The sequence below is a fragment of the Berghia stephanieae genome, chromosome 6 (genome assembly GCF_034508935.2).
Source record: "Berghia stephanieae isolate SIO BIC M18660-M18661 chromosome 6, UCSD_Bste_1.3, whole genome shotgun sequence".
NCBI classification, from domain to species: Eukaryota; Metazoa; Mollusca; class Gastropoda; order Nudibranchia; family Aeolidiidae; genus Berghia; species Berghia stephanieae.
The window spans coordinates 66,473,240-66,493,239 of NC_088365.1; the positions used below are offsets into that span (position 1 = coordinate 66,473,240).

At 36.4% G+C, this 20,000-nt stretch overlaps 2 protein-coding genes across 14 annotated transcripts in view; one reads left to right on the forward strand and one right to left on the reverse strand.

The window, feature by feature from the left end:
* The window catches only part of LOC144975492 (uncharacterized), a 165,665-nt gene that overhangs the window by 60,793 nt on the left and 84,872 nt on the right, over nucleotides 1–20,000 (forward strand). For all 4 annotated transcript variants that reach the window (XM_078919635.1, XM_078919636.1, XM_078919637.1 and 1 more), the window contains exon 17: nucleotides 983–1,077. In XM_078919635.1, the coding sequence (XP_078775761.1) occupies nucleotides 983–1,077 (95 nt within the window). The remainder of the gene's footprint in view (nucleotides 1–982; nucleotides 1,078–20,000) is intronic.
* LOC144975490 (uncharacterized) overlaps nucleotides 8,730–20,000 on the reverse strand; it is a 43,969-nt gene continuing 32,698 nt past the window's right edge. For 3 of the 10 annotated variants that reach the window (XM_078919629.1, XM_078919627.1, XM_078919623.1), the window contains exons 2-3: nucleotides 12,372–12,794; nucleotides 8,730–11,298 (exon numbers count right to left, since the gene is read on the reverse strand). In XM_078919629.1, the coding sequence (XP_078775755.1) occupies nucleotides 9,099–11,298; nucleotides 12,372–12,586 (2,415 nt within the window). In that variant the 5' untranslated portion in view covers nucleotides 12,587–12,794 and the 3' untranslated portion in view covers nucleotides 8,730–9,098. Of the gene's footprint in view, nucleotides 11,299–12,371; nucleotides 12,795–14,152; nucleotides 14,564–16,055; nucleotides 16,674–20,000 lie in introns of those variants that run through there. The other 7 variants (XM_078919632.1, XM_078919626.1, XM_078919628.1 and 4 more) reach the window with 6 other exon arrangements.

Here is a 20,000-nt window from a genome sequence, read left to right on the forward strand (position 1 = left end):
GGGGTTCATCCACTTTTATGAGTAATTCTCACTAAACTGTATTAACCAGACTATAAACGTTCATGGTTACACATAGTTTTGTGTGATAGTCCGTTATATTCCGGATGGCAATGTTGTGAATTTCCTAGCCATGTGCACAGCATCTGTTTCTTCATCACAGCAGGCCGTTTGTCACGATAGAAGTCAATAGATTCTTCCTTGACTATCAAGCTACTTTTCCCCAATTTTTCATTCAAATTTATCAAACTTATATATATATATATAATAAGACACGGAACGTCTCGGGCTCAAAGCCCTTTCTCAGCCAATAACAAAAACAATGAAAACATAAATGCATAACTTAAAAAAACAAAAAAAAACAACAACAGATAGACGGCAAAGAATAATTTCTTAAGATAAACTATCGTCCTATCCAAAGTATAGCAAGCAATTGCTATTGTCAATTTCAAGCTGTAGAAGTCGGGATAAACTCCGCTCCATGAGCTTAACTCACTCAACCCTAACACGACACCGACTATATCCGTAGTTTACTCGAGTTATTTTTACCCCATGCCTATTTATTACATTTATGAGACAAAATATAGATAGTATGCGCTTGGCTAAGAAGCTCACAACATTGCCATCCGGAAGTATAACGGACTAACACACAAAACTTTGTGTAACCATGAACGTTTATAGTCAGGTTATTACAGTTTAGTGAAAATTACTCATAAACGCGGATGGCAAAAAACAATAACAAAGACCCGAGTGACGTCATCTTCGAACCATCTATAGGTGCAGTATCAGAGCTAATGTTTTTAGTTTTTGCATATTAATGGCAGTTGAATAAAACTATCTGTGTACATGCCAATTGTTAATACATGTCTTCCGAGTTTGAAAAGTAGCAAAAATATCTGGGATTGAGTGAGTTAATGGCTCTGAAGACCTACAGAAATGCCGTGATCAACGAATCGTCACCATCTTGACATCTTTCTCCGTCTAGATAAGCAACAGACTGTTGGAGACCGTAGACAGGGTGTTGGACGCTACGCCAGAAAACCTGAAGAAGGCAGAGGAGGATACAAGGGCACCGTCGAGGTAGGGATTGTCATCATCATCGTCATTGTCATCATTATCATTGTCACCACCTTCATCATTATCATTATTATTATTATTATTATTATTATTATTATTATTATTATTATTATTATTGTTATTATTATTATTATTATTATTATTATTATTATCATCATCATCATTATTATTACTATTATTATTACTATTATTATTATTATTATTATTATTATTATTATTATTATTATTATTATTATTATTATGATTATTATTATTATTATTATTATTATTATTATTATTATTATTATTATTATTATTATTATTATTATTATAATCATCATCAACATCGCCATCATATTTATCATTATCATCGTCGGCGTCGTCATCATCTTCATCATCATTGTCATCGTTGTCGTCCTCATCGTCATTATCATAATCATCATCATCATCATCATCATCATCATCATCATCATCATCATCATCATCATCATCACCGCCATAATCTTCACCACAATCACCGTCACCATCATCATCGTCGTCATTGTCTCATCTGTTGTTATCCATCACCGATATCTTCCTTTTCCCTCATATGATTGACTTCCATACAATAAATCTATTCCCTCCCCTTGCGGCCACGCCTCCCCCCCCCCCCCCCCTTCCAACCCACCCACCCTTAACAATAATATAAAAAATAAAAATAAAGAACACACGCACAAATTCAAAACAAAAAAAAAAGATAAAATAGAAAGAACAAAGGGAAACAACCTAGATACCATTTTTACAATGTGTTGAATGGCACTTTTATTTAATCATAAGCAATAAAAGTCAAATTCACGTGAACCACAACAAATCAACTCGACATCCTACAAACTATTGACGTATTTCCGGTGACGCTTGCATGAAGCCTGACACGGTACAAATATTAATAGAAAGGTGAAAATGAAAACTGTTTCCATCTTAAGTCTGTCTATGTCCATCTTATTTCACGGGAGTTTTTTTTTTTTTGTTTATTTTTTTTTTTTTTACAGATACGCGTTATTTTTATTCTTCCTTCGGCCCGCAGATATCGACATCATCTTGGGGTCATAAATTTCGTGAATGATAGCGACGTGTTTATATGTTTAAGTAAAATACCATAAGTGTTCGTTGGATCAAGCGTACCGACACACTCACACACCCACACACACACACACACACACACACACACACACACACACACAACTTTCTATACCTACCCTTCAACATTTATACTCATCTTATTATTTTGTAATTTACTTGTCTTTAGACATGGTGGTGGTTAGTTCCCACTCAATTAAATCAGACTATTAACGTTCAAGGTTACACATAGTTTTGTATGTTGTACGTTATATTCGGCTGGCGGATGGTATGAGTTTTTTTTTAAACTGAACACATAGCATCAATAGTATGATTGGAAGAATCAGGTGAAAAGGAATCAACCAGCTGGCTGTCTAAATACAAAAGAAAAGAACTGAGTGACGTCAACGCCATTCCTTCTATAACTAATAATACTAGCCTGCTTCATAAAATCGGTGGCGAACTTCATTGAAATCGAACAACACAATATTGATGCTCTGCATTCAGGTAAAATAATCACAACATCTCCAGTCGGATATAACGTACCGACACACAAAACTGTGAAGTAACTTGGAAAAGTGGGAAGTCTGATTGATAGATAGAATTTAGTGAGAATCAATCATTAAAAAGGGCTGTCTTGAAACAATAACAAAGAGTTGAGTGACGTCAAGTTTGTTCCTTCTATAATGTGTACAGTCATGGGAGCGATCTATGGATAGTATGCAGATGACGTCACTCAGGCCTTTGTTATTGTTTTTGCCATCCGCGTTTGTGAGTTGTTCTCACTAAACTGTATTAACCAGACTATAAAAGTTCATGGTTACACATAGTTTGTGTGTTGGTCCGTTATACTTCCGGATGGCAATGTTGTGAACTCCTTGGCCAAGCGCATTCTATCTATATCTCAAAATGTGAACACGTTTCACTTTGTGGGTCATTTTGAGCACACGTTGGCAATGTGACCAATGACCTTGAGCACATGGAAAGGTAATATAGATCAACCCTATTGATACACTAAAACCAAAGAAATCTCAGGGTCATACCTTTTCAGGCAGGCTTTAGAGTAGCAAGAGTACATGGCATTTGTATGACGTACTGCCTTTGTACCTACGTATGTGTCACAGCTTTGTGAATAGGCTTCAACGAAATAAAAGACGAAGAAAGTAGTCCTTCAGAGCCAGATTCTATCCCGGTTTCTGTAACGTGGAACACGATAACAGCAATAGGCTTCAACAGTCGTGACGTCACTTTCCTCGTAATGACGCATAGTAACTTGGTAACTGGTTCTAAACTATCGAAACTTTAATGAAATACTTTTCTTCTGACGAGCATAAAAGTGTATCCAGAGGAGAAAAACATAATAAATCTGATCATGTTTTTTTGACTTTTATACATTCTGATCACATGACATGTAAAAAAAGTTCTAGCCAGCATGAAGAATAAAAAGTACCAATTTTCTTTGTTTAGAACCAAGCTGCTCCTTGCTGGGCGGACGTGACATCAGACTATTCAATCCTATTCTGTGCTCTGTGTAAATTAATTCAAGTACAAATGATACAAGGCATCTGGAAGCTGTGGACTGTCAACAGTCATCAACAAAAATGAGTAGAGACCAACAGCTTTAAAAAGGAACAAAATACCAAACATTGAACGTTTCGGGCTCAAAACTCTTCTTCAGCCAAAAACAAAAGCAAAAAAAAGAAACAACAGATAACATAAACCCCCGAACTATTTGGCCCATCATTTGTGAAAGCAACCAAATATTGTAACTTTAGATAAATCCGTGACATAACAACTAGAACTATATGGCCTGCACTTTCGGTCGGACAGCAATCAGATCTTATGACTTGACTTAAATGACTGGCCAGATATTTCTCTGACGTCTGTCTGGATTTTAAATAATATCTCTTAGTTTATATTGTTTTTGTTGTAAGCTGAAGAAGGGTTTTGAGCCCGAAACATTCCATTTTTGAAACTGATATATTCATTTCTGTTTATGAATTTTGCATAAATTAATTAAAACACAACATTTCATTCCATTTCACAACATTCCATATCTTGTCATCTTCTCACTGTCCACTTTCTTTTGGTTTTCGTGGCCACATTTCGTGACGTCATTTTGTAGATCGAAGCAAACCGGATCGATAGTCGTGGCCACGTTGGTTAGTAACGATTAGAATTGTTACCATAATAAGGGAGTGAAACGTGAAATAAAAAATAATTTCCTTAATTATTACGGAGTTATTTCCCTTACACAATTAAATCTGCGTTGGAATACTTAATAAATAGTGGTCCGAAATGAGGAAAAGTGCATTACAACTCATTTACAGGTTTGATAACTCGTGTTTTGATGGGCTCATTGTTGTAATGAAAAAACTCAATTCAAAGTATACTTATTTAAAAGGTCTGATAACCCAAATTATTATAGTTTCATTGTTGTATTGGAAATTCTCTCAATTCAACGTGCACTCATTTACCGATCTGATAACCCAACTGTTTTGGTCTCATTGTTGTTGATTAAATATTCTAAAGCCCATACGAAATAGTCTCCATTACAAAACAATTCATAATCAGCCCATAATGGCGGTCCGTTATCAAACCTGCTATTTTGTAACATGTCTCATAGCTCATAGAGGTCGTCGTCGTCGTCCGTCGTCATCATTATTATTATTATTATCATTATTATTATTATTATTTATTATTATTATTATTATTATTATTATTATTATATATATTATATTATATTATTATTATTATTATTATTATATTATTATTATTATTATTATTATTATTATATTATTATTATTATTATTATTATATTATTATTATTATTATTATTATTATTATTATTATTATATTATTATTATTATTATTATTATTATTATTATATTATTATTATATTATTATTATATATTATTATTATTATTATTATTATTATTATTATTATTATTATTATTATTATTATTATTATTATTATTATTATTATTATTATTATTATTATTATTATTATTATTATTATTATTATTATTATTATTATTATTATTATTATTATTATTATTCATTATTATCATTATTATCATTATTATCATTATTATTATTATATTATTATTATTATTATTATTATTATTATTATTATTATTATTATTATTATTATTATTATTATTATTATTATTATTATTATTATATATTATTATTATTATTATTATTATTATTATTATTATTATTATTATTATTATTATTATTATTATTATTACTATTATTATTATTATTATTATTATTATTATTATTATTATTATTATTATTATTATTATTATTATTATTATTATTATCATTTTCTCGATTTAACCATCATGTAGAAGATCAGAGCTTTCTGATTACTGATAGGTTGGGCGATAAAATGTCGCTTGGGGATCAAACTAGTCTTAGACATTGTATAGAACTAACGCCTGTAAATGCTGTTTCGATGTGGGGACCAACCTGGTCTTGTACATTGTATAGAACTAACATCTGTCAATGCTGTTTCGATGTGGGGACCACATTGGTCTTGTACATTGTATAGAACTAACGCCTGTCTATGCAGTGCTGTCTCTGTGTGGGCATTGTATAGAACTGTATCACCTGTCAATGGTGTCTCGATGTGGGGACCAACCTAGTCTAGGACATTGTATAGAACTAACGCCTGTCTATGGTGTCTCGATGTGGGGACCAAACTAATCTTGGACCACACATTGTATAGAACTAACGCCTGTCTATGGTGTCTCGATGTGGGGACCAAACTAATCTTGGACCACACATTGTATAGAACTAACGCCTGTCTATGCAGTGTTGTTTCAATATGGACATTGTATTGAACTGTATCACCTGTCTATGCTGTCTCGATGAGGGGACCAGCCTAGTCTAGGACATTGTATAGAACTAACGTCTTCAATTTATTGGAAATAAAAAAAACAAAACCAAACAACAAACAAGCTGATTGCACATCAAGTATTATTTTTCTCTGTAATCATAACAATAACAATGGCACTTGGATCAGCATCGACGTCATCTAAAAAAACAACAACACGTATTTAGAATTTTGGCCAGAAAACTCGTCCTTCAGATATCGAACGATTAAAATGACCCTGATTTGGCAAAAACTCTCAAACCTAAGACTTCAAGAAGTCACAGACTTGAGTGTTTTTGCCAACATGAGGAACATTTTAATCGATCGATAATTGAAGGACGAGTTTTGTGGCCAAATTCTAAATACGTAGTTATTTTTCAGATTACGTCAGAGTAAAAAGTAAGCATAAAATTATCATTGGTTGGTTATTTATGTCAAATTCTATACAAGATGAATACATAGGGTAGGAGTTAGGAGGCGATGTAGCTATTGAGCTATGATGGTTGTAGGGGTTAGGATATGATGTAGCTATTGAGCTATGATGGTTGTAGGAGTTAGGAGGCGATGTAGCTATTGAGCTATGATGGTTGTAGGAGTTAAGAGACGATGTAGCTATTGAGCTATGATGGTTGTAGGAGTTAGGAGACGATGTAGCTATTGAGCTATGATGGTTGGAGGGGTTAGGATATGATGTAGCTATTGAGCTATGATGGTTGTAGGAGTTTAGAGACGATGTAGCTATTGAGCTATGATGGTTGTAGGGGTTAGGATAAGATGTAGCTATTGAGCTATGATGGTTGTAGGAGTTAGGAGGCGTTGTAGCTATTGAGCTATGATGGTTGTAGGGGTTAGGATATGATGTAGCTATTGATCTATGATGGTTGTAGGAGTTAGGATATGATGTAGCTATTGATCTATGATGGTTGTAGGAGTTAGGATATGATGTAGCTATTGATCTATGATGGTTGTAGGAGTTAGGATATGATGTAGCTATTGAGCTATGATGGTTGTAGGAGTTAGGAGACGATGTAGCTATTGAGCTATGATGGTTGTAGGAGTTAGGAGACCACGTAGCTATTGAGCTATGATGGTTGTAGGAGTTAGGAGACGATGTAGCTATTGAGCTATGATGGTTGTAGGAGTTAGGATATGATGTAGCTATTGAGCTATGATGGTTGTAGGAGTTAGGATAAGATGTAGCTATTGAGCTATGATGGTTGTATGAGTTAGGAGACGATGTAGCTATTGAGCTATGATGATTGCATTTTGACTCGTTTGAATTCATTTCTCGTTCAAATTTCATGGCAGGTACAAATAGCATGTTTATCTCTGTCTCTTTCACTCCTTTTTCTCTATCTCTCTCCTTACCCCCACTCCTCTCTCTCTCTCTCTCTCTCTCTCTCTCTCAATATATATATATATATATATATATATATATATATATATATATATATATATATATATATATATATATATATATATATATATATATATATATATATATATATATTTCTCTCTTGATCTTTACTTTCTCTCTCGCGCGCGCTCTCTCTCTCTCATTCACTCTCTTCTTTTCTCGCTCAATCTCTCATTGCCTCTCTTTCGCACATACAAACACACACACACACACAATCATCCTTCACCATAAATAAATACTTTCTGCTCTCCTGTCTGTTTCCAGCCACCCTATACTTTGAGCCACTAATATATTTGTAGGGGAATAAAAAACACGACATCAAAAATTAACGAAAGACGAAATGATATTCATTCAAAATACACCATAGTACAAAGGTAAAGGCGAAAATGAAAATTCAAATATTGATGCTGTGCGCTCAGCCAAAAATCTCACAACATTCGCCAGCCGGATATAACGTGCCAACACACACAATTGATTAACGTTCCAAATTTCAACGCAGGAATTCAAAAATCTTATCAATCTAGCCCCCCCCCCCCCCCCATCCGCACACACACACACACAAACACACACACACACACACACACATATATATATATACAGACGTTTGCTCAATGCCACTAACAAAAAAAACCCAATACATATCCCCATCCCTTCCTCTCTATTTAAAATCATTGGAAATAATTGGTACCAGTCACTTGCAAAATATAATTGTATGGATTATTTCCCTTGCCTCATCAAGTAGATTCAAGTCATTTTTTTTGGTTCCCATTTTAAGAATATTAACCCGTTACTGCCATCACCTGGAAAAAAAACACGTGTCTCCGTATGTAAAAATTTGACCAAAAAAAAAAAAAAAAAGCGCCCATCAAATATCAATCGATTTAAAAGACCTTGATATCAAACCTGAGACTTCTGTTTAAATCGGTCTTTTGAAGGACGTGTTTTCTGGCCATATTTTTTCATGCGTGTTTTTCCAGAGTACGGCCATATATAACTGGTTCCTATTCATCCTATAACTTTCATCAACACCAGACAGGTGTTTTGAATGACGTTACTTAAATTTCACATGATACGAGTCTTTCATTTCTTTGTATTTATTAACTCACTCAACCCTAACACCGACTATATCCGTAGATTACCCAGGTTACTTTTATCCCACGCCTATTTATTACATTTTTCCTGAGAAAAGTATCAAAGTTAATGTTTTTTTGGTTTTGTATGTAAACGATAGTTGAATAAAACTATCTATCTACATGCTCATTTTTAATACATTTTTCCCAATTTTGAAAAGTAGCAAATCTCTCTAGGATTGAGTGAGTTAAACGAGTTATTTTTATCGTGCCCAATAATAACACTACAAGCTTGCGTGTGTCTGTTATTGGGCGGGATAAAAAAAAATAACGATTTTAATAAATACAAAGAAATGAAAGAAACAGTTCATTTCACCCCCTCCAAGTAAGATTCTTAGATATTTTATTTCGTGACCAATTGTATGGTAGTATAGCACTTCGATTCGCCAGGATTTGTATTTTTTTCTCCATCTGCTTGCTTTGTCCTCTTGATACGATTGGTCATAAATTAGTGTGAATTCACACATCACACGATTTCACTCATTTTTATTTTAAAAAAAAAACAAAAACAAGAAAAACTCTACCTTTTAGAATTCATATCACGTATACTTTCTTTGGTCTGTCTAATTAGTCTTTCTTTAACTGCCCACATGCGCATGTCAACTTTCGTAGCATTACAGTCAACTCCCGTTGACTTGACTCCATTTTTTAAAGGCACAGAGGGTAAAGAGCCATTACGCGAGGTCCCAACACACTTGCTATAATGATTAACAGCCGCATACCGCGGGCTTATAGTAAACACAGTTCTTTTCCTTTCTCCCCCACCGACACGGAAGGCCATGACTGGTCTGATCATGCGCAGTGAATGATTTGGGTTGAAGTACGTCCGGTGAACGCTGCGGAGACTTGAGAATTTGTCGATGTCTTTGGTATATCCAGAAAGAGTCGTAAGACTTTGAGATTGTGTCTTTGTAGGCGGGGAGAAGTAGGCGGAACTAAAGAGAATATCTGAAGTTCTGTTACGTTTCATGCCCGCTTTGGTGTAGAGGAAATTGATGAAAGACGGAAGGTCGGGAGTACTACGAGGAACGAAGAATTCGTCCATATCGTGGAATAAAGCAAATTCATATCGATACATAGTTCGATATAAACAGTCATTTAAAGCAATGTCTCTTCCATTGGCCCATATCGATTTTGAGTTCGGTATCGACCACGGGAGGATTGTAATAAGGCCTTTATATCGATACATCGCCAACACATCTCTGACGTCATCCGGTAGATGAAGTGTGTACATCACAATATGTTGACTACCTAGAAGCAATGTGAGTTCAATGAACTCGGCCATTTGAACAACGCTGATAGACGTGGAGGCGATTGGGGCTATACAGGAAACAATACTGTTAGGATTGAAGGATGAGGATGGAGTGGAATTCGATATATTGATATTATTATCATTACCTCTTGAAGATGAATTATGTAATGATGATTTATTCGATGTATTGATATAATTTTTATTTTCGATATTATGATTAACACTGGTTTTACTCAAGGCGTGCTGATAATGAGAATTCGTATCAGTTTTTGTATTATTTTTGGAGTTATTTAGTTGAAAGACTTCTCCCAGTACGGGTGAATTTTTAATCATTTCGTGCCATGGAAGACCCTGGTTATTTAAAACATCCACAGAAATTCTCTCTTGCACAGTGTCAAGTAAAGGGCTGTCTTTCCCTCCAGCTACAAGATGAAGTCTGCTCGTGTCGAACTGTCTTAAAGTTGACAGATGCTTTTCGGGAACTGCGCATGACATGATGTAGAATTGCAATGTCCTGTCATGGCCGACGCTAGCTGCGTAATAATCCAACTGTGTAGCCTGATGCGGCTTGATCGATGCGGGTTCTTTGATACCGTTCCAATAGTACCTCTGAGACATCACAGTAGGCAAGTTAAAAGCACACCAGTACCCCGATTTCTTCACAGAATCGCGTCCTTTTGGAGCCATGATCATGAAGCGAATGGAAGCAGGCTTGTTGCGAGTGTCCAGAAAGCCGGAGTAAATGTATAGATCTCCTAGGGGCTTGAAAGACATACGGTTGGTGGTGATATTTACATGGGACGGGTGAGAAAACGTGACTCGTTCCGTCAGACACAGATGGGGCTCCTCGGCGTCGATCTTGTCACAGTATTCGGTTACAATGTCTGCATCGTAATTACGATTACTCCCCCTGCCGTTACTCTTGCTACTACCTTTGTTAGGGGAGGCAACTCCTGATTTTAATTGTTTACTATTTTGAGCCGCCACAGATTGATTATTGACACTTACTCCCCTTTCATAATTTTGATTTTTGACATTAGAAATACTGCTTTGTTGACTGTTTACATTGGTATTTTTATCACCGGAAGTGTTAAAATTCGTCTCTGGGACTACTTCCTCTATAAATATATTGCCCGTATCAGGTACTCTATTTTTAGCTATGTCATTATTATTATTATAATTATTACCATTATCAATATCATTAACACTTGACTGTACTCGCGATTTCCCCATCATTGCCTCGTCCCAGGTTTCAACCTCCACAGTGAATCTGGGCCTCTCTGCCCCTCCTCCAATCTCCACGTTGCCCGCGTCAGCAACGTCCAACATCCCCAAAGATCCGTTCTCCTTGCTTGTGTTCTTAATCTGGCCTTGACCTTGAATCAGCCGACCCTCTGACGTGTCACCCCCGCTGTTTACATTTGAATCCTTCTTGAACTTTTGACGAATCTTCATACTGACCAGTCCGCTGGAACAGAATTAAAAGGGATTTATTAACTTATAGATATAAGGCTGGGACGACATGTCCAAACATGCAGGTCTGACATCCGAACCCAATTACGGGTCTAGTTTGACATTGTTGTAATGTATAATATTTTGCGCCTTAGTTTTAGATTTCCATTACATCAATGAGCCCTAAATGAGCCCATGAATTGGATTGTCAGACCCTCAAATAATGGAACGTCGGGCTGGGACAAAAGGTAACATTCGCCACAAAAATAATCCAAAACAAAGCAATTCTGAAAAAACTAGTAACAATATTCTTTATCTGTTTCTCTGAGAGAAATAATGGAAAATAAACCAAAAAGTGACTGACATTATTCAACCCTAAGAAACTAATGACAGTTTTAAAATATCATTAGTTAATCAACAGGACTTAGAATCGGAGTATTTTTATGTCAAACGAAAATGACCTTTTAGTCATAAAATATGAAAATATAAATAGTTTTGAAAATGTTAGAACAAAACAAAATACCAACAAAAACAAAAAACGGCACACCAAAAAAATCATTATAGCATGACGTTGAACGTTTTAAAGAGTTGATGAAATGAAACTAGATGAATGAATGTGAAAATGGGTGGAGTCTATTATTGTTAGGGTAGTAGTTGTTATAATTGTAGTAGTAGTAGTAGTAGTAGTAGTAGTAGTAGTAGTAGTAGTAGTAGTAGTAGTAGTAGTAGTAGTAGTAGTAGTAGTAGTAGTAGTAGAAGAAGAAGAAGAAGAAGAAGAAGAAGAAGAAGAAGAAGAAGAAGAAGAAGAAGAAGAAGAACAAGAACAAGAACAAGAACAAGAAGAACAAGAACAAGAAGAAGAACAAGAAGAAGAAGAATCCAACTAGGTCGGGTAGAACTAGTGGAAAGTACTTTGCGATAGATTAGCGTCCAATCAGACAGGTAGCATGCAATAGCACTGTTGCAAGCTATAGAAACTGGGATAAACTCCAGATCTATGGGCATAATGACTGTGAAAGACTAGTTTAAAAAAAGGATTTGAACACAGGACATGAGTTGGTAATGCCGAAGATTAATGCCCTGTCATACCCGTACGTCTTGATGACGTCTTTGAAGCTCCGGAGATGACGTCTCTCCTCCTGGTACAAGACGTTAATCAGCTTGTAGTCCCTCCCATGACGTTTCTCAAGGCCTACGTCATCGCTCCAGGCGCTCAGCACCAGGAAATAGGTGACCAGGATCGTGTAGAAAACCAGCACCCACATCAAATAGCCTTTGACCTTTTTCATCATGCACCAGTCCATCGGAGGGGGGACGTCACTCTAAAAGACGTTCCCACGATGACTTCCGTTTCCGCCCCAATGACGTGGTGGTCCTGTCATGTCACGTGGTATTTAGCCCATTCCCATGGGGCTATGATAGTGCGGGCATTACAAGCCAATTCAAGGTGTTCTCTCCCCTTGACTCTTCAACATTTTCCTCCGCGAAGAACTAAAGACACCCTGACTTCATCTGGTTGAAAAAGGAACACAACAAGAATTAATATTGTGTAATAATATTAATCCAACCTTAATTTATGTATTTTTAACGACAGAATATAAGTGGGGGGGGGGGGGGGTAAAAAGATTAAATTCCATCATATGTCCTGTCTTAACACAAATTCTCACAATTCTCTAAGCGTTTGTCATTTAGAAGACAAAAAACTGAAAACTTTTCTGATGTCGGAACAACACGCCAATAAATAGATAAACTGAGAAATGCAGTATGTTAGGGGCAATTGGAATGAGAGATGCGGCATGCTACCATGTCCAATCGAGGCATCGATCACATGATTTGCTGCTGTCCTCCGATGTGGTATTTCTTGATAAATGTAAACACGGAGCTTTTTTCATATGAAATGTATAAACATACCCATTACATGGGTCAAGCTGAACAAAATGACCTCTTGCGATGTTGGGTATTTCAAAAACTGTGAACAATTTTAATTATGTAGGTCATTTTTGGCACATTCTGCAATGTGACCAATGAGTCGAGCACATGGACAAATCACGTATATAGATCATCCCCGTGGAACGGACTTCTCAACACATCAACAGACAATGTACACCACAACAAAATGTGGTTTCCTGGGAGTGATTACACGTCCAAAAATGGTTTTCCTCAAGAAATCTCAACAATTCTCTGAATTTCCTGAAAAGTTACCTGCTTCGCAACCAGTCAGAGACATGTGCTGCAATGCGTTTGTTAGTCCAATCTTAGAACATGATTTTTAAAAAACCCCCCAAACCTTGAGCTTTTATATATCGCACTATCAAATGACGTGCTCAATGTACATTACAAAGGTCCCTGACCAATAGCAACGCGTCACATGTAGAACGGGACATGACGCCTGTAAGGCGATATTACTATTTTTTTCCGGACAAGACACGCTGTTGACGGCCAGGTACTCATTTTACACCTTATTACGGTGAGAGAATGTGAGTGAGGAGCCTTTTTCAAGGACAACTATGCGCGGAGCGAGGCTCGAACCTAACATAATGAATGAAGTTGACGTCACTCGGCTCTTTGTTGATGTTTCCAGACCGCCAGTTGGGTCGCTAGGTCCATTTTCATATTTTAACTATAATGTTAATTCCTGCTTATCTCAACAGTCCAGACAGAATACCGCCTCGAGATGGTGAGTTTCATATTAGGTAAAAAAAAACCACCTCTCTTTGGACAATCCCAAAATACATGACATGCTTGAAACACGCAACCGACTGGGCCTACCACTTAGCAACAACAACAACAACAACAACAACAACAACAACAACAACAACGACAACAACAACAACATTAATGTATACTCTGAGCTTTGGTAAAATACTCACAACATCCAGCGGCCCGATAATTGAACCAGAACACAAACCTACACAAACCTATGTGCAACCTTTAACGTTTATAGTCTGATTAATATAATGTACTGGGACCATATCATTAACCTTCTCCTTATCATCCATTTTCAGAATTTTCCCCAAAACTTCACACCCAACTAACACAAAAATAGATATTTCTTACTCAAACAGAAAAGCAACAAGCACATTCTATACATAATAATATTTTCCGACAATATGAACTATTACAGAATGTCACGTTTTTATAGCTCGATCTATAGCGAAAAGAAATGAAATCTGGATGAGAAAAATGACGGTTGCATCGTAACAAATGTGACGATTTTGCAATTTGGGGTAAGGTAGGGTTTAACTCTCTCCTTACCAACCATTTTCAGGATTTTCTCCAAAACTTCACACCCAACAAATACAAAATATATTTTTTTATCACTCAAACACAATAGCAGTAAGTTCTTGTCATATATAAATATCTTTAGCAAAACACTGTTCATTTTCTTTAAATATTAGGATGTACAAGAGAAATTTGAATAAGACTAATGTTGATTGTATCGTAACGAATGTGACGATTTTTTTATCGGTGGTAAGGAGAGGGTTAAGAGGCTGTCTAAAAATAACAACAAAGAGCTGAGTGACGTCAGCGTCCCTCCTTCCCAAGAGAACTGAAATGACACACCCCTCGTACTCTTTCACCCTTAGGGTGAGTCGTTGAGTCATAGCTTGGCTTTCACCTCAAATTTTGCCTGTTATTGTTTGTTAAAATAGATAGTATACGCTTGGCTGAGAAGCCCACAGCATTGCCGTCCGGAAGTATAACGAACCAATACACAAAACTGTGTGTATCCATGAACGTTTATAGTCTGATTAATACCGTTTAGTGAGAATTCCTCGTTAAAGCCGATGGCAGAAAAACAAAACAAAAAACAATAACAAAGACCTGAGTGACGTCATCTTCATTCTATCTATACAAAACGAAAACCGGGACTGTAATTTCGAGACGAGAAACTCTGAGGCTTCTTCCTATGTGGGATTGCAATTTCAAGTTGGGGAAACAGAGCATTTGAGTAGTGATGGTATGCCTTTAAGTAAAATACACACCATTTCTACTCGTCACATCAATCGTACAAATACACACAACTATGTGTTAACTTGAAAATTCATAGTCTGATGGAGGGAATTTAGTGAGAACTAATCACCCAACTAAAGATAGAAAGCTGGCGAAAACATGAGCCAAATTCAAATTATATTACTATTATCTACAAATAAAATTATGAGTGAGAGGATGTTTACGGTATTTACCGACTAGACACGACCTGGCATATTTACGCACCGTCTGTGATTGAAACCCAGTTGTCACTCCAGGAGTTTCCTGTATTTGTTTTATATCAGTCTCGGCTGATAATATAGAAGGAATGAAATTGACGTCACTCATCTGATCTGTCCTTGTCGAGTTCATCAAGTAAACAATAGAAAGATGATATCATTCCAGATATTTGTTATTGTTTTTAGTCATCCATTTTTATGATTGGTTCTCTCTTAATCGCATCAACCAGACTATAAACGTTAAAGGCTACACATAGTTTTGTACGTTATATCCAGCTGGCGGATGTTGTGAGTATTTTACCCAAATGCATAACATCACTTTAAACCTAATAGCCTTCAACAGTCATGACGTCACTTCCCTCGTAATGACGCATGGTAACTTAGTAACTGGCTCTAAACTATCGGAACAATGGCGGACGCCCTTATGAAATATTTCTCCGACGAGCATACAAGCGTATCCAGATGAAAAAAAAAATTATAAATCTGATCATGTTTTGACTTTAACAGATTCTTATCACAAGACATATGAAAAGTTCTCGCCAGCATGAAGAATAAAAGGTACCGATTTTATTTGTGTGGAACCACGATGGCCGCCGTTGCTGGGCGACGTGACATCTAACTATTGAATCCAATTGCCGCTCCCGAAGTTTCTTATCTCTGTATTTCAGTCTCGGTTTCAATTTGGTCCATAAAGCGAAAAAATATAAAAATCACACCGTGAACATTTCAATGATAATAACTCACATGGACTGGGGTTCCGATAGCTCAGTTGGTAGAGCTCTCGTTTCACACGCAAAGGGACAGAGATCGATCCCAGGTGAAGTCGAGATTTTTTTTTTGGACCCTTCTGTCCACCCAGCAGTGAATCGCTCGCTGAGTCTGTTAGATTTGGCGGAAAGTACTTTGCGATAGGCTAGCGTCCTATATCAAAGGATGACAAGCAATTGTTATTGCCCGTTTCACGCTATAGAAACCGGGATAAACTCCGGCTCGATGGATCTGAAGGACTACTTTAACTAACTTAACTCACACGAACACAATCTTTCAAAGGGCTTGAAAGTTCTAAACAAGTAAATAAAAGTCCCAAATCTCACAATTCATACACCAATTCAATCAACCATAATGCCGACAGGCACCAGTCGTCGATGAACGGGCCTTTGCCATTATGACACAATCACTCATCAAGGGAGTGAAGCAAGTTTTTAAACGCATTGACTCACGAAGGAAGCAGCACTTGATAATAGCTCGTCACAAGTGTTGACAGTAACATTTGGTTAACTCCCTCAACCCTAACACCGACTCTATCCGTAGTTTACCCGGGTTACTTTTACCCCATGCCTATTTATTACATTTTTTGCATGTTAATGATAGTTGAATATGAGTATCCATGTAAATGCTCATTTTTAAAACATTTTTTTCCAATTTTGAAAAGTAGCAAAAATCTCTAGGACTGAGTGAGTTAAGATGAGGCGGAGGAAAATGAAGACGAAGAATTGGCCTGGTGTCTATTTCACTTGGTTTTAATGGGAGTGTTCAACATTCAGGATTTCGTCCAACCAAGTCATCGATCACGTGATTTACCCAATGTAAAATTTGCCCAATGACAACACTGCCGTACTCTAGAAAAAACCCACATTTTAAAATTTGGCCAGAAAACTCGTCCTTCAAAAATCGGTCGATTTAAACAACCCTCAACTTAGCAAAAAAACAAAACAAACAAAAAAAAACAAATCTCAAACCCGGGACTTCGCTCCATTCTGCACGCCCTTAGTTACCAAATGAACGCATCTTTTGTTTACATCCAAAGATTTTATTACAGAAAGGACGTATTTATATTTCCTCTCCCGTCTATCAGAATTTTAAACTTATGTATTCATGTTTTAATTGTATTTTTTTTTTGCTGAATAGGCGGGTTGAGCCCGAAACGTTCCATGTTTAGTTTTCTTTTTTGAAGCTGTTATATTCATTTTTGTTTATTACTTTTTACCAATTCTAAACGTAACAAACACTAAAATGTCCCATTTCGGGTCATTTAACCTTTATCAAAAAATCATATTTTTGATATCTTGGCTCAAGGCGCCGTAATACCGTCTGGAGATGATGGCTTACAAATGTGTGAGCGAAACTACATCAAAAATGATATTGTGGTCGGATGAATCGGAACCTGAAAGGGGATTTAGGATTAAAGTCATGCGAGATCGAACCTTAACTTGTTTGCAACGCAAGATTGTATTTTTTCTACATTAAAAAACAGAACGGAAGTAATTAAACTCGCTTCATATTGATGGCGGCGGTCATGAATTCTATTTCCGGCCCGATGTTCATCCCGACGTGAATACCCAATTGATACGATGGGTTACAGTAAATGTTTCTGATTTATCCGGATACATCGAACTACATGACGGATAGTTTCTGTTCCTGGAGGTGTTTGGGTTATCGGGGATTCACTGTACCTTGAGTGTTTGTTTCCTATGGTGATGATAGGCGGTTAAACACGTTTGTGATAATATTAATATGGAATAAGTGGCAGGTGTCATCACACACACACACACACGCGCACACACACACACACACACACACACACTCACTCACAAAGCTCTCTCAACATTTCTCCCGTCTTACGACAATAATATGAAGTAAGCGCCATTGGGTTCGTTTTGAGTTTTGGTCGGAAATGTATTTGAAATTTTAAGGATTTGTTTCATGTTTCAATTTCAAAATTATGTACTTCTTATAGGGTTATATTGTACATTATTCCACCCCTCTCCCTAAATAGTAACGCGTAATGATAGCATGTTTACAATAATAATAATATCTGACGTCAGATTATCAAACGTTAAATTTCACTCAAATTCAAAATCATGTTTTTGAAGATGATTTTTATTCAAAGATAAGGAAGTAGGAACCGATTGTGGGGTAAAATAAATGATTTCTAACACTCTTGCGTTTTGGAATTCGAACTTTGTTCCCATCGTGCTCTCGCAACCTGGTTCAATGGTTGGGAACGCGTCTGGAATTCCAAAAAGCAGGAGTGTAAGAATCGTATATTCCTATATCATGACCCAGATAGTATTGTGCGCCAAAAAACGGGGATTCCCATAATATAAATTTTAATTAAAAGCTTGTGTTTATGTTTGGTTTACATTGGTGCTTACGTACTTTTATCACGTGACGGTAGATCTTAACTGTTATCATCTTACTGTTGTGTACTCGATGACCTCGACAAGGACAGATGCAAACATCTGACTCACTCTGAATAAAAAACCAAAACAATTTTACAATTTTGGCCAGAAAACTCGGCCTTCAAATATCGATAGATAGATTAAAATGCCCTCATCTTGTCAACAACAAACAACACAATCTCAAATTTCAACTTGAAGAAAATCATCCATGAAGTCTCAGGTTAGGGAGTTTTGGACTAGATGGGGATCATTTTAGTCGATAGACATTTTGAAGGACACATTTTCTGGCCAAAGTATTTCCAATGTGTTTTCTTCAAATGGTTATAAAATGGATGATGTTTACTTGAATTTTGGCCTTTTTTCAGTTTGGCTGGATTTTCATCTACCTTACACACATCAACCTCATAACTATTAATGCCATGCATTTAGGTAAAATACTACAATATCCGCCAGTCGGATATAACGTACGAACACACAAACCTGTGCAACTTTAACGTTTATTAGTCTGATAGATAGAATTAAGTGAGAACTAATCCTTCAAATGACGTCAATTTCGTTCCATTTATAGAGATGAATAACAACCCCCCCCCCCCTCATCCCCGTGACATTATTTTGACGTAATTTTTAGTCAATGTCAGGCTACGGTTTACGAAGGCTACGCTCCAGCAGACTTATAGATAAAACGAAGTTGACGTCACTCAGGTCTTTGTTATTGTTTTTTGCCATCCATATTTATGAGTAATTCTCACTAAACTATATCAACCAGACTAATAAACGTTCAAGGTTACACGACATAGTTTTGTGTGTTGGTACGGCTGGCGGATGTTGTGAGTATTTATCATTGACGCATAACATCAATAGAATTAATTAATATTCAGTTGTTAAACGTCGCTGGAAACAAAAGTGCATTGAATCTCATCTCAGAAATAAATTCACGATCTCATTTCAATGATAAAGCGTTTATCGAAGCATGCACGTCAATTTGGCAGACAGGTGTCGGGTATCATCATTTCGTCTTTATCTATTTATTTATTCCATTTCAATTCATTTCTTATCTTCAACGTTTTTGTTGTGGCAAATTTTGCACCTTGTGGTTTTGATAGGCTTTCAGCAACGTGCCCATAGTAGCAGGTCTGATCACCGAAATCAATTATGGACTTTATATAATAATTGCGTTCCTTTTCATCTTACGTATTAAGTGTTGCTGTTGACTTGGGACCCCTTGTAAAGCGCTTTGAGCACGTTTAGTGGAAATTGCCCTAAATACATGCTCCAGTCGTTCTGTTTTGTTTTTGAAATAACAACATGTCCGTTACAACAATGGG